The sequence below is a fragment of the Balaenoptera borealis genome, assembly GCF_965194805.1.
Source record: "Balaenoptera borealis genome assembly, chromosome: 11".
Lineage (NCBI taxonomy): Eukaryota > Metazoa > Chordata > Mammalia > Artiodactyla > Balaenopteridae > Balaenoptera > Balaenoptera borealis.
The window spans coordinates 80,800,440-80,826,769 of record NC_138868.1 but is presented as its reverse complement, the minus strand read 5'-3'; the positions used below and the strand labels follow the sequence as shown (position 1 = coordinate 80,826,769).

At 34.4% G+C, this 26,330-nt stretch overlaps 1 protein-coding gene across 4 annotated transcripts in view; it reads right to left on the bottom strand.

The window, feature by feature from the left end:
- DYNC2H1 (dynein cytoplasmic 2 heavy chain 1) overlaps positions 1 to 26,330 on the bottom strand; it is a 365,046-nt gene that overhangs the window by 190,047 nt on the left and 148,669 nt on the right. For all 4 annotated transcript variants that reach the window (XM_082339858.1, XM_082339859.1, XM_082339860.1 and 1 more), the window contains exons 66-70: positions 14,274 to 14,437; positions 12,493 to 12,612; positions 11,801 to 11,935; positions 9,947 to 10,090; positions 5,913 to 6,002 (exon numbers count right to left, since the gene is read on the bottom strand). In XM_082339858.1, the coding sequence (XP_082195984.1) occupies positions 5,913 to 6,002; positions 9,947 to 10,090; positions 11,801 to 11,935; positions 12,493 to 12,612; positions 14,274 to 14,437 (653 nt within the window). The remainder of the gene's footprint in view (positions 1 to 5,912; positions 6,003 to 9,946; positions 10,091 to 11,800; positions 11,936 to 12,492; positions 12,613 to 14,273; positions 14,438 to 26,330) is intronic.

Sequence of the window (26,330 nt, the reverse complement as noted above, 5' to 3'; positions counted from 1 at the left end):
TGGAGCTCAGACTTTAAGTGAAAGAGCTTCACTTGGGTAGATTAAAGCATTGGCCTGAGAGGCAGGCATCTAATCTAACACACATGTCTAAGAACTTGCTGGAACACTCTCTGGGTACATAGGCTAGTGGGCACCATCTTTGCAACCTCCATCTGCTAGCCAACAGGGGCCATCGTTGTTTTTTCCTTTTTGGGTGAGTGCCATCTTTCCGCACATGCTCTGCCTCACTCCAGGCATCAGGCACCATATTTGCACTCTCCCTCAGCCTTGCTCTAGCCAGTGGGTGCCACCTTTCTTATTTTTTTTCTTTTTCTGGTGGGCGCCATCTTTATGTTCCCCCTCTGCCTCCCTATAGCCAGCAGGCAACCTGTTCTCACTCTCTCTCTGCCATGCTCCAGGGCACCAGTATCTCTCAGAAGTGAGCTTTATATACTTTTGGAGCCCTGATTTTTGTAGCTACAGCCAAGGGGCCATCCCTTGATCATATGGCTCTGGAGGTCAAGGGAGCTTGCATTCCTGGGTCCCATGGGACTTAACAATTGGAGAGACAGTTCTTGGCAGGCTACTATCTCCAAGGTTCTGCACAGACGACATAATGACACACCCCCATTTTCTGTGAAAGAAGCCTATTTGCTTGTACTGGAGCTTTGGCCTGAGAGGCAGGCTTCAGGTTTGGCACACACCTAGGGGCCTATGGAACTCCTCTCAGGGATCATAGGTCAGTGAATGCCATCTTTGCCCTCTCCTTCTGCCTTACTATAGCTTGCCAGTATCTCCTAGAAAAGAGCTTATACACTTATCAGGAGCCTCCGTTTATGCAACTGCCAGTCAGGAGACACCACCAGATCACCTGGCTCAAATGGGCTTATATTTTCAGTCCCATAGGACTGTATATGTTTTCATACTTTAAAAGCTGCTCCCTGAGCATATGGTTTCAAAGCATCCTGAATCTATTGCTGACTGATATCTTCCTCTACAGGACACTGACAGGTCATGAGACACCCTCAAGCTACAGGGAGCTAATAAGAATATAATAGGCTGCTTGAACAATCACAAAAGTTTAAGAGACAACCAAGAGTTAGGATAGGGTTGAATGATAAGGTTCAACCACCAGGACACTGGTCTAGCAACACCATTTTGGAGTCTTCCCTCCAGCCTAGTAATGTCAGGGGCTTACCCACCCATCAGTGGGCCAGCACCAGAGCCAGAAACCCCAGACCCACAGCCAGCCAATCCAAGAACCAGCTCTGCACACCAGCAGGCCAATACCAACCCCAGCCTCCCCAGCCCCCAAGCCCTGCAGCCCCAGCCCCTCCCACCAGTGGGATGACATGAGCTCCAGCCTCCCCAGGACCTGCAGCCAGCCACCCCAGAACCTGGTCCTGCCCACCAGGAGGCCAGCATCAGCTCCAGGATCCTCAGGCCATGTGACCAGCCATGCTGGGACCCGGCCCCACACACCAGGGCCTGGCAGTCAATACATGAGGTAGGGCCTGGCAGCCACCTAGAACAGGGACCAGTCCCACTGACTAGTATGACCACAGTAGTTGGCCCTGCCGTAATAGAAGGGTCCATGCAGCCCACATAGGGGGCAACCTTAGAGCATATAGCTCTGGTAAGCAGAAGGGGGTATGCTGCTAAGCTCTATAAGACATCTCCCACATAAACCATTCTCCAAGATTGGAAAACATACTTGACTTACAGAGTTCATAGAAATAAAAACAGAGAATTCAGCAAAATGAGGAGACAGAGGAGTATATTTGAAACAAAGTAAAAAGACAAAGCCCCAGAAGAACTAAGTAAAGTGGAGATAAGCAACCTACCCAATAGAGTGTTCAAGTTAATGATCATGAAGATGCTCAACAAACTCAAGAGAAGAATGGATGAACACAGAGAAAAGGTTAACAAAGAGTGAAAAAATATAAAGATGACCTAAACAGAGCTGAAGAATACAATAACTGACATAAAAAATATAGTAGAAAGGAATCAAAACAGATTAGATAATAAAAAGAAACGAATCAGTAAACTGGAAGACAGAGTAGTGGAAATCACCCAAGCGGAAGAGAAAGAAAAGAAAAAGGAATTTAAAAATTTTAGAACAGTTTAAAAAACCTCAAGGACAACATCAAGCATACTAACATTCACTTTATAGGGGTCCCACAAGGAGAAGAGAGAGAGAAAGGGGCAAATAACTTATTTGAAGAAATAACAGCTGATAATGTCCCTAACCTGAAAAGGAAAAAGACATCCAAGTCCAGAAATCACAGAGAGTCCCAAACAAGATGAAACCAAAGAGGTCTAAACAAAGACACATTATTAAAAAGTGGCAAAAATTAAAGATAAAGAAAGAATCTTAAAAGCAGCAAGAGAGAAGCAATTAGTTATACACAAGGGAACTTTCATAAGACAATGAGCTGACTTTTCAGCAGAAACTTTGCAGGGTACACAAAACAAAAAGATATAAAATATGATGTCAAAAATAGTAAACATTGGGGGAAGGTGAGTAAAAACACAGGATTGGTAGCATGCATTCAAACTTAAGAGAGCATCAACTTAAATCTTAAACTAACACACACACACACACACACACACACACACACACAAACACACACACAAATAGGTTATTATATATGAATCTCATGGTAACCACAAACTAAAAATCTATAAGAGATACATACAAAAAAAAGGAATCCAAACATAAAATTAAATACAGTCATCAAATCACAAGAGAAGAGTGCAAAATAAGATGACAGAAACAAAAATGAACTATAAAAATAACCAGAAAACAATTAATAAAATGGCAATAAGTACACACCTATCAATAATTACTTTAACTGTAAATAGACTAAATGTTCCAATCAAAAGATACAGAGTGGCTGAATGAATAAAAAAACAAGAGTCATATATGTGCTGCCTACAAGCGACTCACTTAAGAACTAAAGACAAAAAAAATAAAATAAAAAAGAACTAAAGACAAACACAGATTAAAGTGAGGGGATGGAAAAATCAACTCCATGAAAATGAAAATGAAAAGAAAGCTGAGCTTTCTTTAAAACAGAATTTAACAGACTTTAAAATAAAGACTGTAACAAGAGACATAAAAAGACATTACATAATGATAAAGGGATCAATCCAACGAACAGACATAGCAACTGTAAATTATTTAAAAATGGACAAATCACATGAATAGACGTTTTTCCCAAAGAAGACATACAAATGACCAACAGACACATGCAAGGATGCTAAACGTCTCTAATCATCAAGGAAATGTAAATTAAAACTGCAAAGAGATGTCACCTCACATCTGTCCAGAATGGTTATAATCCAAAAGACAACAAATAACAAGGGTTAACGAGGATGTGGAGAAAAGGGAACCCTTGTGCACTGTTGGTGGGACTGTAAATTAGTACAGCCACTATGGAAAACAGTATGGAGGTTCTTCAAAAAACTTAAAAATAGAACTGCCATATGATCTAGCAATTGTACTTTTGGGGTATTTTTCAAAAGAAATGAACAAAAACACTAATTTGAAAAGATATATGCTCCCCTATGTTCACTGCAGCATTATTTACAATAGCCAAGATATGGAAGCATCCTAAGTGTCCATCCAAAGAAGAATGGATAAAGAAGATGTGGGCTGTGTGTGTGTATATATATATTTATATATATATATATATATACACACAATGCAATATTACTTGCCCATAAAAAAAATAATAAAATCTTGCCATTTGCGACAACATGGATGGACCTAGAGAGTATTATGCTAAGTGAAATAAGTTAGACAGAGAAAGACAAATACCCCATATGATTTTACTTTTGTGTAGAATCTAAAAAACAAAACAAACATAACAAAACAGAAACAGATTCATAGATACAGAGAACAAACTGGTGGTTGCCTGAGGGGAGAGAGTTGGGAGATGAGTGAAATTGATGAGGAAGATTAAGAGGTACAAACTTCCAGTTATAAAATAGGTTATGGGGGTGTAATGTACAGCATAGGGAATATAGTCAATAATATTGTAATAACTTTGTATGGGGACAGATGGTTACTAGACTTATCATGTAATGTATAAAAATATCAAATCACTATGCTGTGCACCTGAAACTAATATAATATTGTAAATCAATTATACTTCAATAAAAAAAGAGGAAAAAAAAAAGACTTGAATCCAAGACTTGAAAGCATCAAACTCCTAGAAAAGAAAGCCACTGCTTACTTACTCGTACATGTACATAAAGGTGAAGGAACTGAACAGGATGTTCACTGAACTGCAGTCATTCATAACAACAAACAATATAGAAATAATCTAATATCCACCAGTAGAGTACTAGAGTATAATTATATTATGGAATGCCACACAACCACTCAAAATAATAAGGTTAACATATTTATACTTATGTAAAGATCTTCAGGACCTACTGCCACAAAAGAGTTGTTACAGAAGAAAATATAATGTAAGGAAAATTTTTAAAACTATATCTCTATATTTGTACATATGAATATGAAGAGAGAAGAAATAGACTATAAGGAACATATCAAACCTTGAACTGGTTTACTCTAATGAAGGACTAAGAGTTAGAGGAGAGGATGAAATGAATGTTTGAAGTTTTTTTCTATATAGCTCATTAAATTTGAAACACTTTCTGAAAATATTTTAAAATTTTGGGTAATCAAGTTTTACAAAGTTTTATATGAGATAATGCATTATAAAAATGTTTAAAGATATCATGAATCTATAACGAATAAAACTACTGATACATCATCCTTATATCTAGGATCATAACTAGTGACAATTATTTGCTTACAATTCCTCATTTTACACAAGTTAAAATTGAAAGCCAAACAGCTGATTTTCAGAATTATAGTAAACTATAAGACCTATAAAAGAAAAATATATATCCATAGTTTTCAGTAAAGAAGGAATTCTGCAGAAATGCTCAACTATAATTCTTTGAATTTCCAATAACACCCCTTGTCAAAGTGCTGAAAGGTACGTTGAAGGGTTTATTCTCTGTCTGAAGTACAGATCTTCAACAAAATCACTCTAATCATAAAAAATTACTATCTCATTCTATAGTAACAATATTAAGTATGTCTTTTTCAACATTTTCTAAGAAGCCTATATAATTGGACCATAATAACTCTATTCCTCTCACTTAGTTAACTGCCTTACAAAGTGCTTTTTTAACATATCTCAAGCTATACCCAAGGACTGACATTAAAAAAAAAGTCCTAAGTGAAAACCCTCTGTGTTTTCTATAATATTAAGAAATTTCTAAAATATGTTTCACTGTATATTCCTCTGGGTCCCCTATAATTTGAAGACTTATGACAAATTTCTTTCACAACTCAGGATCAGGTGTTAGTTTACTTTGTAATGCGAAGAATAGACAATTATTTTGTTCCCCAGCCCAGGGGACATCCAGCAGTGTCAAGAGATGATTTTGATTGTCACAGTGGGGAAAGGGAGGGCTAATGGCACCAGAAGGCAGAGGCCAGAGGTGACACTAAATATCCTAAAATGCACAAAACAGCCCCCCACAACAAATAACTATGTGGCACAAAATGTCACTGGTACTGAGATTGAGAAACATTGGCTAGAAAATGACCTACATAATCCATCCTCGTTCCCTCTTTCAGTGGCTACTGACATGCTCAGGGCTAAGTCAGCTAACCCAGGGTTTGCTCTCCCTTCTTTACTTGTCACTTTTCTCCTTACAACATCCCAAGTGCTGTAAGACATTCTGGTTAGTAATGAATATTATTCTGGGAAAATATCAGAAATGTCAATTTTAATACCTTTCTAGTAGGTAACAAGTAATGTATAATTTAATATAATTTAACCTAATACTGTATTAAATCAAGGTTCAGGTAATATTTTATAAGTGAAAAACACAATGTTTCTTACCTTAAATAGACAACGGCATATATATTCATATACCATATGTTTTAATGAGTTGATAAGAGACTGAATCCTCTGTTCTGTATTTTCAGAATCCTGTAGATTACAATTTGAAAATTGAAAAACCATTAGGAAATTCATGAGCATTTAAAAGGTACCCCACAGTTTAATCATGCTTATAAATTGTTCCTCCAGACTCAAAACTGATTCTGAACAATTATCTTCGTCAATCAGACTCAAGGGACTAGACGAATAAATGCATTAAACTTCTACATTAATATAATAAAAAATTGATGTATTTTTTAATGTATAGAGTTAAAGCTTTCAATAAATGAAAATTATAATCAATTACCAGTAATATCATATGAATTGAATTTGACCATACCACTTTGATTCCTACTGGCATTAAAAATACTACATCAATCTGGGTTAAAGCCATTTAATTACTTGTATTATAATTACCAATCCGGCCCCAAAACAGTATGACCAAAACCATACGATAAAGAATTTTCTCATCCTCAGTATAGGAACCTAAATGATATTAAACCATGCCCTCCAGCTTGAATTTGAAATACGTGGTGTAAAAATTCATTGTTGTAGTTTTTTATCTGCTTTTGTACCTCCATTGTACATGATTGCTATGATTTGAAAAATATCATTAATGGCTATTTAATTTGATTAATGAAAAATGGCTTGGCGTAGGAATAGTGGAGGGGATGTTTTAAAGGTTGGCCTTTTCCCTTAGTGTGATATAAGTGTAAGTCTCACTTCATTCTGGGTGCAATTGGAGAATACATGCCTTGCAGAATTCAATTCAGGTATAACATTTAGACAAAATTTGCTTGCTTCCTTGTGATGATAATTGGCAAGGAAAAAAAAACCTAGCAAAATAATTTTAACAGTTCAGAGAAGTACACCCAGGATGACAGGATGAGCAATAAAATGAGTGAAATTAGCAGAAAACATTGTGACTTGATATTCAGATACATGAAATGTAGGTTTCTGGCCTTGTTAGTAGCATGTTCTAACCAAGAGAGCTCATTATTCACAGTTCATACCACAGACACTTCTCTTAATTTTACTATTTATTAACAAAGATCACATGTGAAATTGAAGCTTGGATCCACTAAAAGACACTCTAATGTGAGACAGAATATAGTACCTACAAGATCCAGTAGATTTTCAAAACAATTGAAAACAAGTTTTTTACTCTATGTATTTCAGATTATATTTTTCAAATGAACTCAAATGCCCACCTAAACACACATGTGCATATACACATACACACACATACAAAGGTCAATGTTTATTCAATGGCCATATTATCACAGAACTATTGTCACTGAGGGAATACTGAGCTATAAGCTTTTCTAAACAGTACAAAATGACCAGTATTTTTACTAAGTTGAGTTAGACCTTCTAACTTATTTCTCAGTTCTTATATTTTATAGGGCCATTGAATTTTAACATAAATTTTTTTTACTAAAAGATAAGAATGAATTTTAAATGAACTTATTACTGTGTACTTTCTAAGTAATTTATACAAAATTATTAATGCAAAAGAAGTTAAGTATAAATGACTCTCTAGATTTACCTGCTGATACAGCAAATTAGAAATATGATCAATATATCATGAACCAACTCTCACAGACTTTACACTTTACTGTTTTTTGTAAAAATTCTACCAGCACAATATTATAAATGGTTTGATTATATTTAACATATTAAAATTCAATTTTTTTTAAAACCAAAGGACAAAGAACACAATTATGTATTCTTCAGCCCTTTCCTGCATCTTGAAACCTTATCTTTGTCCAAAGGACATTACATATATACATGGGAGAAATGCTTATCTTGTCTCCCAGGACTGAGATGACAGATTTTACTAACAAAGCCTACCCCCAAAGCACAAGCTTTTCGTTAGGTGCCATTTTATTTCAAATCTAATGTAACAACAACTTCAAATGATTTACTTTAGTGGAAAAGACATCAGTAAACTTTAATCATTATTTGTAATCAAATAAAGATTTTCTGAAATAACTCATTCATGAAAATATTAAGTAGTCCATGCCAATGAAGACAAAGATTTTTTCCTGTTTTATTCTCCGCTATATCACCCATGCACCTAGAAAAATGCCTGCCACATGGTAAGTCTGCGATAAATATTAACTGAATGAATAATAATCTTTCCTCAGAAAGATAGACTTAAGTAAACCTACTCGGATATGAAATTTTGCTCCTAACTATCTAAAAGAACAAATTATTCTCACCCAAAATATAATTCTAAAAAACACTTACATTAGTATTATACTGAACACAAAAACTATAAACAACTTGATGAATTTGGTTTCATAAAAATATTTTTTTAATAAATTAAAAAGCAAATTAATAAACCCAAAATATTTACAACATATGACAAAGGTTTAGTGTCCTTAATATATAAGAAACTCTTATAAGTAAAATTTTAAAATACTGATACCATAGAAAGTAAAAATAATAATTCACCAAAGAAAAAACACAAATAATCTGATATTTATTTTACAAGTGATAGTTATCTTACAAGTGACCAAAGACTTTCAAATATAATGAAATATTTTTCAATTACCTAATAGGATAATTATTAAAAGTTATTTTAATAATTAAAGTTATTAAAAATTATTTAAAATGAATATATAATACTCATTTTTGCTCAAGGTGTAGATTTAAAAGTCCCCTGTTGTTGTATTAGTTTAATATACCAACAGCATATATTTCCAAAGGATAATTAGACAATATTTGTCTAAAGGCTTACAAATGTGCATTTTTGCCCCAGCTATCCAAGTCTAGGAATTTAACCTGGAAAATAACTGGAGGAACAAAACACTGGGGAAAAAACCCTGTAAGTGTCTATAGCTATTTTAAACATAATCCCCAAATTCTTTGACCCTCCATCCATCAAGAGTTAAAGTCTCTTTCCCCTTCTTGAATCTGTGTAGGCTCTGACTGCTTCAACCCATAGAATACAGCAGAAATGACCCAAGGCTAGGTTATAAAAGGCAATTCAGCTTCTGCCTTGTTCACTGAAATACATGTTTGGTATCTCAATTTGCAATATGAGGAATCCAACTACTCTGTGCTGTGAGGAAGTCAAGCTTCATGGAGAGGTGCTACAGTCAGCAGTCCTAGTCACCAAGTCCACCCACCCCAAGTACCAGACATGAAAGTGAAGCCTCCCCAAAACCACTTGCACTCTCAATTTCTCCCAACCAAGACCCCAGACCTTGTGAAGCAGAGGTAAGCCATCCCTGCAGTGCCCTGACAAAATTTTCCATAGAATCCATGAGCATAAGAAAGAATCAATGAGCATAAGAGAAACATTGTTTTAATCTGCTAAATTTGGGGGTAATAAGATATTCAGCAGAGATAACCATAACACCCTATAGGAGGTAGCTAAATAAAGTAGGGTATAGCCTCACAAGCTCTCAAAAATATTGTGTAGGTTTGTATTTACTGACATGAAAATTGTGTACAATATATTTTTAAAGCACAGTATTATACCTTTTGGTAAAAATTATGTGTATTCTTTAATATATTGTTCCCTCCATTAGAATACAAGCTTGATAAAACAGTGTATATTCCTGTATTCCCATTTTCTAGAACAATATCGGGTATGTATTATAGCCTCAAACAACAAGGGTATACAATGAAATTTTAAATGTTGTTTTCCCCAGGTAATGGGATTATGTGGATAATTTATCTTTATACCTTCCTGAATCATCCAGGTTTTTTTTTAATGATCATCTGAGAAGATAATCATTTATTAATTTATACTCAGAACATAAATCATTTCCATTAAGAGGACTGCCACATTGGGACGGTTTGTTAAAAACATAAAATGCAACTAAGGAGCTAGTTTCTTTTAAATATAGTTTAAAAGTGTTACATATGGTCTTTTGAAACATAATTCCAAGCAACCTTTCTCAGGAAATTATTATAAATTAAGCACCTAGTAAAGCAATCTCTCTCATTCAGTCTCAGCTATGGGGTAACCAACAGCATACCTGTTTGTTTTGCAGAGCTCGCTGGAAAAGTCGGAGAAATGCAGCCAAACTAAAACGGTACATGTTATTAATTTTTGACAAGTCAGAGATAATGAAGTACATCTTGCTGGCACTCTCAGCCAGAGGGAGATAGGCATCCCGCTCCTGTGGAACAAGGGGGGTGGGGGGGGGGGGGAAAGGGTGACACCTTAGTTCTAATGCTTTACTGCCACCTACAGACTGCTATGCACATATCTAGCCACAGCCTTACTTTCAACATACATACAACAAATAAAGATGAATCACAGAATTTTATAAAGAAACTGCATAATCCAGCTTTTCTATTCTTAAGTTTTTATACTTCTTTTAATACTAAGATATTACATTTTTTTTTGTATTTTTATGTAACTGCAGGTAATGTATTCTGAATACTTCCCCTCCCCTCTGATTACAGAGCTAGAAGTAGTACATGGGTTGGTTTTAATGAAGACAAGAACACTTGTATTAGGGGAAAGAGGTAAGCACCTGTATTAGGATTAAATGGAATGGTAAACAGCTGTGATCAGAGGTCACGTAGGTCATGTAAGACAGCATGGCACTACAGGCTACCCCTGTAGTGGAGAAAAGTTAGAACAATGAATCTAGTGTGTGGGACTGGTACCAACAAGAACACTGATGGAAGTAGAGGTAGAGTAGAAGACTGTAACGAGTGTCCACATTAAGATAATACAGCACCTAGCACTGTTCAACATAAGCATAGAACAAACCAATAATCACAGGGGCTTTCATTCTGACTGAAGGTAAATGATGATAAAGATGAAAGGATCATAGGATTAAATGGCCTTGAGGTTATGAACTGAACTCTGAGAAGGGTCTCCGTGTCATTCTGATCAAAGCACCAGGATTATAAATATGATACTGGTAAAATTATGTGTGTGACTCAGCGATGCCTGTTCAGAAAGAGAAGGCACAGAAAGTTCAAAATCCTTTTGGTATACAGTGACAGCTATGACATCTGCCAATTTTAGCTATGGTAGAGAAGGTGGGATGACTGGATTGGAAACAGGCTATAAGTTTTTTCTTATTCTGATTTCAACAGAGCTCTTTCTCAAGTGAAGAAAGTAATACTATGTAAGTGTAGAATTTGAGCAACAGCTGAAAAACACCTAAAATAACATTTGGAAAAGTCATTGAGGGAAATGGGAAATATTAAAGGATGTCAGTAAGGGTCCAGGTCAGGTTAGAGACTGGGAATTCACAATAACATTAATCTGCTTCATTGTTTGATTTTCTTCAGCAAATCTCTGTCACCAAATGTAGGAGGAAAAAAAAAAAAGATACATTGTACTGATATAAGGTTGAAATTTTGCTCTAGGAAATGTCGAAAGAATAAAGCAAGAAGGATTTTACCCATTTTTAAGAAAAGAGTTCAGATCAACACATTCATGGGGTCCAGGATGAGTAGGGAAGAAAAATGTTTTTGATGGAAAGAATAGCTTTTAACTCTTTTATTGATATACTTAACTTGCCTTAACTTAAGAAAAGTTCCTGGAATGGCAAAAATGTTCTCTAACAGTCATTTTAAACACGCTCATTTTCAATTTCAGTAAAAATTTATAGCTCTAGAACTTTGGATAACATGCCAGAAATCAGTAGTACTCAGCAGGGCTCAATGACCAGCACTCCTTACCCTTGATACCCTCAACATCTATCACCCTCTCTATAATAAGAATTAGACCCAAGGACCTGGTGTTTTTGAATAGCTTTCTTTTATTGCAATCATCATTCCCCTGAAGTCCTGGTACTATAATTTTTATCATATTAACATGAAAGTTTCAGAAAACAATATAAGATCACAAAGAAGGAAATATTTACTTGATCAAGAGAAATTTGGAGTTTGTAAGATTCTTTAAGTGACTCCTGAATAAGTGCACTGCTTGCTTTTGTCTGATTCAAAGATTCAATCAAATCCTTATTTTCCAAAATATTGCCTTGAGATGTGGCAAGTGTCTGCAGAAAAATTAATAAAATAATATGAACATTATTATATATATTAAAATAATCATTTAAAAGAAGCCCATGTTAGTTATCATTAATTTGATGATGTTTTGGGGAACTTATGTTCTCTTAAAAGAATTTCATTATTTTACAGCCTTCTATATTAAAAGATATTGTAAATCATTATATGATACTATATCATCAAAACATTGTATATGTATTAATTTTATCAACCTAATAAAAATAAAAACTATTTAAAGTTACAGATCAAATCATAATTTCATGCTACCTTTGAATGTTTTTCTGAGCATAAAATCAAATATTAATGAAATAATACAGTATAAAGACGATATTAGTTAAAAATTGCTTGTCTTAAACATTACACCTAGAAGTCTTATATTCCTAGACATCTACCTTTTTCTATTTGAATTTTGACTTTAAGATACATATTGATGTGTCTTTGATACAACCAAAAACATGCTAAAGGTACTATAATTTTTTAAAAAACAATATTTGATTATAATCAAAATAATGTAATATGAAAAATATACTGAATAGCTCAATTTTACCTCTAAAAGAGATTCTTCAAGCTTAGCTAACTGTATTTTCTTATCTTCTTCCTGTTGTAATAGTTTTGTTTTCTGGTCCTCTAAATCAGGTTTCTCATGCTGAATAGTTAATGCCAAAAGCTTAAAAAAAAAGCCAAGGTTATTCTAGCAATAAAGTTCAAACAAAACAAACCAAAATGAAAACTTCCCACAAACAGGCCTTATGTTGGATCAAATATTACAAGTATAATGATACTACTATGTACTTCATTTCATTCTTTCTAGTTAAACATATGAGACACCTTCACAATTATTTCTGACAAAAGAGGCAAAATGAATAGTTAACTAATTGATAAAATGTTAAATATTATAGGGCAGCTATAAGAAATTGCATTACTTAACACATCAACATGTAATATTCAGTTCTTAAATTAGATTAAATATATAAAAACTACAGAAGCAAACATTTTTAATGGTAAGTAGTCACAAAAAGAAATAGTTACCTTACTTAAAATACTATATTAAAATCACAATGAGATACCACATCACATCCACTAAGATGGCTATAATTAAAAAGACAAATTATAATAAATGTTGTCCAGAATGTGGAGAAAAGGGAACCCTCATATATTATTGGTAGGAAAGTAAAATTGTGCAGCTACTTTGGAAAACTTTGTCTATTCCTCAAAATGGTAAATATAGAGTTACCATAAGACTCAGAAATTCTACTAAAAAAGCATTGAATTGTAAACTTTCAAGAGGTGAATTGTATGATATATGAACTGAATCTTAATAAAGCTGTTGAAAACTGCTATGTCAAATTCTTCAGTTTGAAACTTTAAAATAGGAAATGACATTTGCATGTCATAAAATATATTAATTCAAAATCTATTGTATAAGCATGTTCATTTAGTTCTTGTTAAAGTAATACCTAAATAGCCCTTTTCAGCAATTACTGTGGAGATCTTTTATATAGAAGAAGCAATTCTGTCAATTCTGCCAAGCTCTGAGTAATTTGACATTGTTTTATTTATGAGAAGTATCATCAAGCCAATCAAAAGACATTGTTCATAAAAATATGCAGTGAGTCATCTAGTACGGTAAGAAAAATATTTTAATAGGAGAGTTTTAAAAATTACAATAAAGTAAAAACCATGGCAAATATACATGCTATCATATAAATCAAAAGAGAAAAAATATACTATTGTTAGATGGTAAAAAACAGGATGATACTAAAAAAGTCAACAGGATATCTTTAAAGAGGAAAAATGTGTAAGGGAGTGTATAAGTAAAAATCTGTACATGAAAATCATTTTGCAATTCATGTAATAACTATAAACTGTAATAAGCCATACACGGATAAAGTGAATTCAAACATGCAAATGTTCTAGTCCAAAAAAAAAATTGTTGGATTTGGAATCAAAGACCCTCACCTAGTTGAATAAGTCAATAACTGCAATTTTAACATTTAAACTTCAGTTTTCATAGTTAAAAAAAATAAAGTTGCTAATCTTAACATGTATGATCCTCCATTTCTCAAATTCTAACAAATATTACAGGAGTAGGCTGTAAAATTAAAGTTATACTGGAAGAAGCAGCAATTTGACATTAGCAACAAATATACAATTCTAACACTAATGGAAAATGAAATAAACCCAAATGTGTTACTGATTTGCAAGTGTATTTTCAAAATCATGAGTTTAAATGCTAATCAATTTAACAAAATAGCTTCCCACTCAAAATATTTCATTAGTATACAAAGATACTAAAGATTTCTAAGGCAAATGACTGTCCACATATACCTGTCCTCGTAATCCACTTCTTGTTGTAGTAAAGTTAACCTCAGTAACAATGGAAGCTGCATCCGGTGGAATAAAGGGATTTGGGTTTCTTGTTGACAAAAAAAGGCGAAATTCTTCATTGTAGTCGATAATTTTGTCACCTATTTGTACCACATAACGTGGTCCTGTTTTTTTAAAATGACATAATTAGTTGGCCAGAATATTCTGTATTTTGTTACATGACATTAAAAAATATAATTTTCTAGTACTTCTAAATAGTTTTTATTACAGGCTTTTAGATACAGTCCAAAATACAGCAACAGCAAGGCCACCCAAAAGACTATTAACGAGAATGCTCTACTGATCAGTCAGCACTTATGCAAACAAGGATAAATAATATTCATTAAGACAATCCTAGGATACTGAAGCATCAAAGGAATATCTACTTATATTCAATATAGTTTTAACATTAACTATATGTTTGATATTACCAATTTTTCTGAAATGTTTGATTATAGATGACAAAAATAGAAACTCTTATTAATTATACTCTACTTCAAAATTCATCAATGTGTTTATTGTACTAGTATTTAAGATGTAACACTTGAAAACAGAATGACCTGGTAAAAACCTGGAATTAACAACATTTGAGTAATTGCAAAGAATCCATTATTAACGTCAAAAAAGATTTATTCAGACTGCCGTACACAGGTACTTTGCAATAAATTAAACTGAGAAAAAGTAAACTTCTGCCTCACAAAGGAGTTTTTTTATATTCTAATATAAAAAACAATTATATTAATTACACAACATCTACAGAAAAATCAATCAACAATTACATGCATTACTTATGATTTTAACTGATAAAAAACAATTAATTTTTTAGGTAAAAAATACATATTATCAATGATTATTTTCTAATGTTAAGAAAAACAATATAATGAATTTTTGAAAATCCTAGAATAGATTTTAAAATTTACTTAACTTTTTAAAGTTAATGTGAAAAGAATTCAATATGCACTTTATGAAAGAGGATATGTAAATGGTTAAAAAACAATATCAAAATAATGCTGAACTTTAACCATTATTAGAAAAAAACAAATTTAAAGTTTCAATGTAATAACTATACACCAACTAGAATGATTCAAGAAAATGCAAGCAGGATAAATGCAAAGAAAACTACTTCTAAGGACATCATAGTAAAACCACTGAATATCTATGACAAATGCAGCACAACAATAATGCAAAGGCAGGTACTGGGTATATGGAGTTAAAGACCAATACTGGAAAAGTGGCAAAGTATTTATCTATATTAAAAAAATAAGTCACAGATGCATACTGTTATACACAGGGTAGCCATTAAAAACTATCAGGTTAATTAGAAAACTACATTAGTTATTGCATGAATTGGTTAACTGTATTACATTACAAATATTAAGACTGCCATGGTGAATAAAAATGCAAAACCAAATGATATACTGTTTATGAGAAACACACTTTATAAAGAAAACCAACAGAAAATTGAAAGTAAAAGAATGGAAAAATATACCATGTGAACACCCATCCCCAAAATTAGTGTAATCATTCTAATACCAAATTCTAAAACTTGAGATACTTCTAGAGACAAAAGACAGTTGATAATGATAAAGAAAATAACCAAACAGGAAGACAGCACATTCCAAATATGTATGAATCCAAACACACAGCTTCAAAATATTTAAAGTAAAAATTGACAGAACGAAAAGAAAAAATTCAAAATCATAGAGACTTTTTCTCAATACATGATAGAACAAATAGAAATAAAAAGTAAAGGTATGGAAAATCTGAACATTACTATTAACAAACTTGAATTAATTGACTTTAGAGAAAATTAAAATAACCAAGAGCAAAATTTACATAATTTTCAAGCGTACACGGAATATTTGTGAAAATTAATCAATGCCAGATCATAAAAAAAGCTTCAGCAGGATTAAAAAAAACTGAATACTTCAGAATAAGTTTTCTGACCACAACAGAGATAAGCTAGAAACCAATCCCAAAAGGGTAACTAGAAAATATCCAACTCCCTGGAAATTAAACAACAAAAGCAATAAGTAACTTATGAATTAAAAAAATACAAACCAAAACTTGTGGTATGAAGCTGAAGAAGGGCTTAGCAGAAAGTTTATAGACAAAAAAAATGCATATATTAGGAAAAAGAAAATAATGAATTATCAATACTTTGAATTTCCATTTCAAGAATCTAGAAAAAAGACAACCAAATAAAATCTAAGGAAAATATTAAGAATAAAATAAATAAAAAGCAAAAATTGAAAATACAATAGAGAAAATCAACAAAGTTAAAAATTGGTATTTTGAAAAAAGCAGTAAAATTGATAAACTGCTATCAAGACCTACCAAAGAAAAAGAGAAAAAAAATTATCAATGTCGAAAAAAAGACACATTATTGAAAAACTCACAGAAATTTTAAAGTTATAAGAATATTATATAAAAACACACCAATACATTTGACAAATTAAATGCAATAGACAAACACTTAAAAAAATTAATCTAAGTTGATATATACACAGAATATAGATTACAAACAAAACTAAATTAACTCAGGGAGAAGAAATCAAGATGGCAAAGCAGGAGGATGCAGAACACATCAAAAATATGTCTACATGTGAAACAATTCTCACTGAAAGCTAACTGTAGACTAGCAGAACTAGAAGACTGTAAGAAAGATCCATATAGAATTGGGTATAAAGGGATGAGAAGCTATCAGGTCTGGACCTGTGCCCCTGGGAGGGGACTCAGAAGAAGAGGGATCACACAGGCAGAGATCCTCTCTAGGGAGTAGGCAGTTTGAGTCACAAATTGGGCATCCTTGTCCAAAGGTCAGACACTGAGAATGTGAGTCTCCTTGCTGTTTGGAGGGCTGGGGGAGCTAACAGGAGGGCTGCGAGAAGCCTGGACTCCATTCATGAGGAGCGCATGCTCGCTTGCTTACTTCCAAAACAAGGCGGAGAGGGTGGATTGAAACTGCATGGGTGGCTGACTGGTTTCCTGTGACTGCCCCAGCACGTACCCCAGTCTAAGTCTAGCAACTGCTCCAGCCTCACTGGGGTGAGGGCTGCTACAGCTGAGCAGAAAGCTCAGCTGTGAGAAGCAAAAGCAACTCAGACCTAAAGCGTGTCTGAGCAGGGTGGGAGCAGCCATTACTGGTACTTACACAGGCAGCACATCAGAGCAGCCATGATTTCTGTCTGTGGTCAGACAGCCACAATTCGCACCCAGACCAACGCCAAGTGCCCATGCCAGCCCCTCTTGCCCGAGCACTGCTCCCCTCCTGGGCAAGAATGCTGGTGCTGGGATTGAGGAGAAAACACACTTCAGGGGAATGGAGCCAGCTCGGACCCAACCCTCAAAACTTCTGCTCCACGCTATTTACAATAGCCAGGACATGGAAGCAACCTAAGTGTCCATCAACAGATGAAGGGATAAAGATGTGGCACATATAGACAATGGAATATTACTCCGCCATAAAAAGAAATGAAATTGAGTTATTTGTAGTGAGTGGATGGACCTAGAGTCTGTCATACAGAGTGAAGTAAGTCAGAGAAAACTAAATACCATATGCTAACACATATATATGGAATCTAAAAAAAAACCAATGGTTCTGAAGAACCTAGGGGCAGGACATGCATAAAGAAACAGACATAGAGAATGGACTTGAGGACACTGGGAGGGGGAAGGTAAGATGGGACAAAGTGAGAGAGTGGCATGGACATATATACACTACCAAATGTAAAATAGATAGCTAGTGGGAGGCAGCCGCATAGCACAGGGAGATCAGCTCAGTGCTTTGTGACCACCTAGATGGGTGGGATAGGGAGGGTGGGGGGGGAGACGCAAGAGGGAGGGGATATGGAGATATATGTATACGTACAGCTGATTCACTCTGTTATACAGCAGAAACTAACACAACAATGTAAATCAATTATACTCCAATAAAGATGTAAAAAAAAAAAAAAAATCCAACAAAAGAGAGAAAAAAAAAAGTCTGCTCCAGAAACTTGGGAACAGACCCCACCCCCTACAGAGCAGTGATGGCCACTGAGCAGAGAAAAAGCCCCAGCTACACCTGGCTCTGATCTAACAACTCCATCTCCAGCCTCCTACCAAGGTGATAGCTGCCAGCAAACCTGAGGAAAGACAGGTTCTGTGTTCACATCAGATTCAGCAGACTGTACCACACAAAGGCACCCATTAAAGACTGCAATAGGCAACAGTTTCACCTAATTTCATAAAGACAGAGAAAGTTAAGCAAAATGAGAAGACAAAGGAATTTGCCTCAATTGAAAGAGCAAGAGAAAATCCTTGAAAAAAACAACTAATGAGACAGAAATAAAAAATTTACCAGATTAGGAGTTCAACGCATTAGTAATAAAAAATGCTAACTGAAGCAGGGAAAAGAATAGCTGAACACAGTGAGAATTTTAATAATGAACTAGAAAATATAAAAAAGAATTAGTTAGAATTGAAGAATACTGTAACTGAAATGGAAAACACAATAGAAGGATTAACAGCTGACTAAGTGATACACAAGAACACAAAAGTGATCTGGAAGATAGAATAACAGAAATAACCAAATCAGGAAAGGAAGGGAAGAAGGCAGAAAAGGAAGGAAGGAAGGGAGGGAGGGAGGAAGGAAGGAAGAGAGGGAGGGAGAGAGGATGAAAGAAAGAAGAACAGTTTAAGGGATCTCTGGGACAACATCAATCATACCAACATTGCATTATATGGGTCCCAGAAGGAGAAGAGAGAGAGAACAGGGTAGAAAATGTATTTGATGAAATTATGGCTGAAAACTTCATAAACCTGAAGAAGGAAACAGATATCCAGGTACAAGAAGCACAGAGGGTCCCAAACAAGATGAACTAAAAAGACACACACCAAGACATATCATAATTAAATCAGCAAAAGTTAAAGAGAAAATTCTAAAGGCAGAAGGAGAAAAACAAAGAGTCTCATACAAGGGAACCTAAAGAAGGTTACCAACTAATATTTTTGCAGAAACTTTGCAGGCTAGAAGGGAGTGGCATGGTATACTCAAAGTGCTGAAAAGGAAAAACCACCTAACCTACAATAGATATACAAAAATTAGAAAGAAAGAAACACGAGCATACCATGAAAGGAAATCATCAAACCACAAAGGAAGAATCTAAAAGAAGAAAAAAAAGAACAAAAAAGAACTCAAAACTACCAGAAAACAGGTAACAAAATGGCAATAAGGACATACCTATCAATAATTACTTTAAATGTCAATGTAATAAATATTCCAATCAAAAGACATAGGGTGGATGATTGGATTAAAAAAGACCCATCTATGTGCTGTTTATATACAATGGAATATTACTCAGACATAAAAAGGAATGAAACTGAGTTATCTGTAGTGAGGTAGATGGACCTAGAGACTGTCATTAGTAATAAAAAATAAAGTCAGAAAGAGAAAAACAAATACCGTATGCTAACACATATATATGGAATCTAAAAAAAAAAAAAAATGGTCAGAAGAACCTAGGGGCAAGACGGGAATAAAAATGCAGACCTACTAGAGAATGGACTTGAGGATACGGGGAGGGGGAAGGGTAAGCTGGGACAAAGTAAGAGAGTGGCATGGACATATATACACTACCAAACGTAAGATAGGTAGCTAGTGGGAAGCAGCCGCATAGCACAGGGAGATCAGCTCGGTGCTTTGTGACCAACGAGAGGGGTGGGATAGGGAGGGTGGGAGGGAGGGAGATGCAAGAGGGAAGAGATATGGGGACATATGTATATGTATAACTGATTGACTTTGTTATAAAGCAAAAACTAACACACCATGGCAAAGCAATTATACTCCAATAAAGATGTTAAAAAAAAAAAAAAAAACCAGAAAATAAATAAATAAATAAATAATAAAAAAGACCCATCTATGTGCTGCTTACAAGAGACTGACTTCAGAGCTAAAGACACACTAACTGAAAGTGAAGGGATGGAAAAGAGATTTCACGGAAATAGAAATAACAAGAAAGCAGAGGTAACAATACTCATATCAGACAAAGTAGACTTTAAAACAAAGTCTATGACAAAAGACATAGAAGAGCATCATGTAATAATAAAAGGATCAACACAAGTACAGGATATTACACTTGTTAACATGTATGCACCTAATACAGGAGCACCTAAATATATAAAGCAAATACTAAGAGACATAAAGGGAGAAATTGACAATAATAGAATAGGAGGAGTCTTTAACATACCACTTACATTAATGGACAGATCATCCAGAGAGAAAATCAATAAGGAAACAGGGTCTTAAATGACACAACAGGCCAGTTGGACTTAATAGATATCTACAGGACATTCTACCCCAAAAGAGCAGAATACACATTCTCTTTAAGTGTACATGAAATGTTCTCCAGGATTGATAATGTGCTAAGACACAAAACAAGTCTCAACAAATTTAAGAAGACAGAAATTATATCAGGCATTTTTTCTGACCACAACAGTATGAAACTAGAAATCAATTACAGGAAGAAAACTGGGAAAAGCACAAATATGTGAGAAATAAACAACATGCTACTGAAAAACCAGTGAGCCAATGAAGAAATTAAAGAGGAAAACAGGAAATACATTGAGACAAAATATAATGGAAACATAACTTGCCAAAATCTATGGGATGCAGCAAAAGCAGTTCTAAGAGAGAAGTTTACAGCAATGCAGGCCCACCTCAAGAAATTAGAAAAATCTCAAATAAACAACCTAACCTATCATCTAAAGGAATTAGGAAATGAACAACAAATAAAGCCCAAAGTCAGCAGAAGGAAAGAAATAATAAATATTAGAGAGGAAATAAAATTAAAGAAATAAAATTAGAGACAAAAAACAATAGAAAAGGTCAATGAAAGCAAGAACTTGTTTTTTGAAAAGATAAACAAAATAAATAAACCTTTAGCCAGGCTCATCAAAAGAGAGAAAACGCAAATAAACAAAAGAAGAAATGCAAGAGGAGAAATTACAGCCATTATCACAGAAATATAAAAAATCATAAGAGAATACTATGAACAGTTATATGCCAACAAAATAGACAACCCAGAAGAAATGGGCACATTTCTAGAAACATATAACCTGACAAGGAAGAAAGAGACCATCTGAACATACCAATTACTAACAGTGAAATTGAATTTGTAACAAAAATCCTCCCAGCAAATCCAGGACCCGCTAGCTTCACAAGGGAATTCCACCAAACACATAAAGAAGAGTTAATGCCTATCCTTCTCAAAGTATTACAAAACACTGAAGATGATGGAACACTCCCAAATTCATTCTATGAGGCCACTATTACCTGGATAATAAAACCAGACAAAGACACTACAACAAAAGAAAATTAAGGGCCAATATCTCTGATGAATACAGATGAAAAAATCCTCAACAAAATATTAGCAAACCAATTCAACAATAAATAAAAAGGATCATACACCATCATCAAGTGGGATTTATTCCAGGGATGCAAGGGTCAATACTCGCAAATCAGTCAATGATACATCACATTAACAAAAGAAAGAATAAAAATAATATGATCATCTCAATAAACACAGAAAAAGCACTTGACAAAATTCAACATCCATTCGTGATAAAAACTCTCATCAAAGTGGGTTTTCAGGGAGCATATCTAAACATAATAAAGGCCATTTATGACAAACCCATGGCTAACATCATACTCAATGGTGAGAAGGTGAAAAGAAAGCCTTTCCTCTCAAATCAGGAACAAGAGAAGGATGCCCAATCTCACCAATTCTGTTCAACATAGTATTGGAAGTCCCAGACACAGTATTCAGACAAGAAAAAGAAATAAAGAGTATCCAAATTGGAAGGGAAAATAAAACTGCTACTATCTGCAGATGACATAAAACTATATAAACAAAACCCTAAAGTCTCCACCAAAAAACTATTAGAACTAATAAATGAATTCAGTAAAGTTGAAGGACACAAAATTAATATACAGAAATCTGTTGCTTTTCTATACACTAACAATGAACTATGAGAAAGAGAAAGCAAGAAAACAATCCTGTTTAAAATCACATCAAAAAGAATAAACCACTGAGGAATAAACTTAACCAAGGATGTGCAAAACCCACTCTGAAAACTATAAAACATTTAAGAAGGAAACTGCAGCTGATACAAAGAAATGGAATGATATTCCGTGTTCTGCCATTGAAAGAATTCATATTGTTAAAATATCCATAGCACCCAAAGCAATCTAAAGATTCAATGCAATCCCTATCAAAATACCCATGACATTTTTCACACAACTAGAACAAATAATCCTAAAATTTATATGGAACAACAAAGGACCCCAAATTGCTAAAGTAATCTTGAGAAAAAAGAACAAAGCTGGAGGTATTATGCTCTCAGTCTTCAGAATATACTAGAAAGCTACAGTAATCAAAATAGCATGATACTGGCAGAAAATCAGCCACACAGTTCAATGGAACAAAATAGAGAGCCTAGAAAGAAACCCATGCACTTATGGTCAATTAATCTACAACAAATGTGTCAAGAATATACAATGGAGGAAAGACAGTCTCTTCAATAAGTGATGCTGGAAAAACTGGACAGCTACATGTAAAAGAATAAAATTAGGACATTTTATCACACCATATATAAAATAAATTCAAAACAGATTAGAGATAAACGTAAGACCTGAAAAAATAAAACTCCTAAAAGAGAAGGCAGAACACTCTTTTAGATAAGTCATAGCAATATTTTTTGGATCTGCCTCCACAGGCAAAAGGAAAAAAGGCAAAAATAAACAAATGAGACCTAATCAAACAAACCTAAAAGCTTTTGCACAGCAAAGGAAACCACTGACAAAACAAAAAGACAACCTACTGAACAGGAGAAAATATTTGCAAATGATATGATCAATAACGGATTAATATCCAAAACATATAAACAGCTCATATAACTCAACATCAAAAAACAAACAACCCGATTAAAAATTGGGCAGGAGACCTGAACAGACATTTTCCAAAGAAGAGATGCAGATGGCCAACAGGCACATGAAAAAATTCTAAGCACTGCTACCATTGGAGAAATACAATCAAAACCACAATGAGCTATCACCTCACATCTGGCAGAATGGCTTTCATTTAAAAGACCACAAATAACAAATGGCGGCGAGGAGGTAGAGAAAAGGGAACCCTAGTACACTGCTGGTGGGAATGTAAATTGGTACAGTCACTGTGGAAAACAGTATGGAGGCTACTCCAAAAACTAAATATAGAACTACCATATGATCCAGCAATTTTACTGCTGGGTAAACCTCCAAGGTAAACAAAAACACTAATTTGAAAAGTATATGTACTCCAATGTTCATAGCAGCATTATTTACAATAGCCAAGATACAGAAGCAACCTAAGTGTCCATTAATAGATGAATGGATAAAACAGATGTGATATATATGTATATACCATATATATATTAATATATATTGAAAATATATACACACACACATACACACAATGAAATATTACTCAGCCATAAAAAAGAAAGAAATTCTGCAATTTTCAGTAACATGGACGAACCTAGAGGGTATTATGCTTAGTGAAATAAGTCAGACAGAGAAAGACAAACACTCTATATTGCCACTTATATGTGGAATCTAAAAAATAAAACAAGTCAAAGTATATAACAAAACAAACAGACTAACAGAAATCAAACTAGTGCTTACCAGTGGGGAGAGAGAAGGGGAGAAGGGGAAGACAGGGATATGGTATTAAGAGATACAAACTACTACGTATAAACAAGGATATACTGTACACCAGGGGTCCCCAACCCCTGGGCCGCGGACCAGTACCACCTGAACCATCCCCCACACCCTATCTGTGGAAAAACTGTCTTCCATGAAACCAGTCCCTGGTGCCAAAAAGGTTGAGGCCGCTGCTGTACAGCACAGGGAAATACAGCCAGCCACTGTTTTGTAATTAATTTAAACGAAGTATAATCCATAAAAACATTTAATCACTATGTGTACAACTGAAGCTAATATAATTTTGTAAATCAACTATACTTCAATTAAAAATTATTCAGTTAACTAATTAGTTAAAACATAAACTCAGTTTAAAGGGCCTCAGCTAGGGTATACTGGCAACTTACAATGAAAGATAGATCACCATGGGAGACTGCACCTTGTCTCAGTAAAAAGGTATTCAGAGATGCTTTTTATAGAAGATGGACTTAACGCTGGGTGATTTTAGAATGGTTCAAAGAAAGTGCGGTTTTGCTGGGGAATGGATGCTATCAGAAAGACCAGACAATTCTATGATTGGTATCGATAATTTTGTTGATATCTAGGAGGTGTCAGAAATGGTGTCAGACTAAGCTATATGGGTAAAAAAGCAGAAGTCACTCATATTAGCAGGGAGAGGAGGATGTTTAGTTATTTTTGTGGCATGGAAAGTGTCCTCGTTTCTGTGCGCTGACATGCTTATGGTCACAGAGTGACCTGCCTGTTGATGGTGGTCTGTGAAATGGTTTATGTTCAACAGGAGAACACCATGGTCAAGCTGTAGAGCCTGGCCAGCTTCCAGCCCATAGTAGTCAGGTGCTGCTTTTTTCTTTCTCATTTATGCAATGTACAAATACAAGCAAAACTTATCTGTTATAAGGCAGGAATGTGGTTATCCTTGTGGGGGACAGTGGTAAATAAGGGAGTTTGGAATGCTGAAAAAGTTCTGTATCTTGATCTTATAGAAGTGTATTCTAGAAGGGTGCTTATAGAAGTGTATTCCATTTGTAAAAATCATTAAGCTATACATTTGTAAGTGTATCTCAATAAAAAGTGAAAATTAAAAAGTAACTGATTTTCTCTTGTAAGAAGAGAGGAGGGAAAGAACACTCCTGCCATCCTATACTATTTGACTGTGTAACCCACCAATGCATTATTCTGATATAACATTTTTAAAAATATTTCAAAATAAATGTTTCATTGTATATAAAGACCCTTGGACATAAGTCTCCTATACTACTCTTAGAAAATATTACATGTAGAACTATAAAAGTCCAACACAGTCTTAACTGTATAAAGTCTTAATTTACATTGGAGTTAACCTACGATGGAGTTAATTTTGACTACGTTTTTCTCCTGGGCACAAAATCTGTACTGTACTTTAGAGAACTGTGGAAACAGAATGATTAGGCACAAGTACAAGATTCGGTCTCACGTTCTCTTTCCAGGGGAAGCCTCAATTTACATGGCTATTATTTTGGTTTCTGAACCTGGATCAGGCTTGAGTATATTTTGTTTCGATTTTTTTGGTTAACATATCTAATAGATTTGGAGCACCTGTATGTACAGATATATTAATTGGCTATGTTTATTGTGATGCCTTGATGACTTCTGTAACAATTAGCCAAAGATACAGGCAAGATCTGCCTATAAAGTGTACCCAAATCTGGCCAATATTTATAGTTGAAAGAAATGCATCATGCTAGGAAGTGAAAAAGAAAGTTATTCTTTTTACAGCAGGCAAGAGTGCTACACAATTTTATCTGTCTGGATTTCAAAATAAAAGTTGCTTGAACGTTTATTATGACCATGAAACTTAAACCAGGAAGTGGCCACCACTGCTTCCACAATGCTTGACACAGCGATGATTAAAAATATTTTGCTCACAGCAGATAGTTGAACACTGCTAATGATTATTAATGATTTCTTTTTTATATTCCCCTGGGAAGAAGACGAAAATCAGTTCATCTCTTATATGCAGTATACCTTAACAGGTCCAAACTCTTCAGAAATATATTATCATCTGAATTAGAGAAATCCAAGTACCATGTGAACTGCCATATGGGTACAAACATTCCATCATATAGGTAACATCTTGGTAATGGTCTCCACTGATAAAATTGCTCACATTGTATTGTAAACCTTTCAAGCTTAACTAACTAAAGATGATGGGACTTATATGAAGATAAACAAAAAACCCGGCCACAAAAATAATCAAATCAACATTGCTCAAGGAAATGTCCCACAGCCTATTAAGA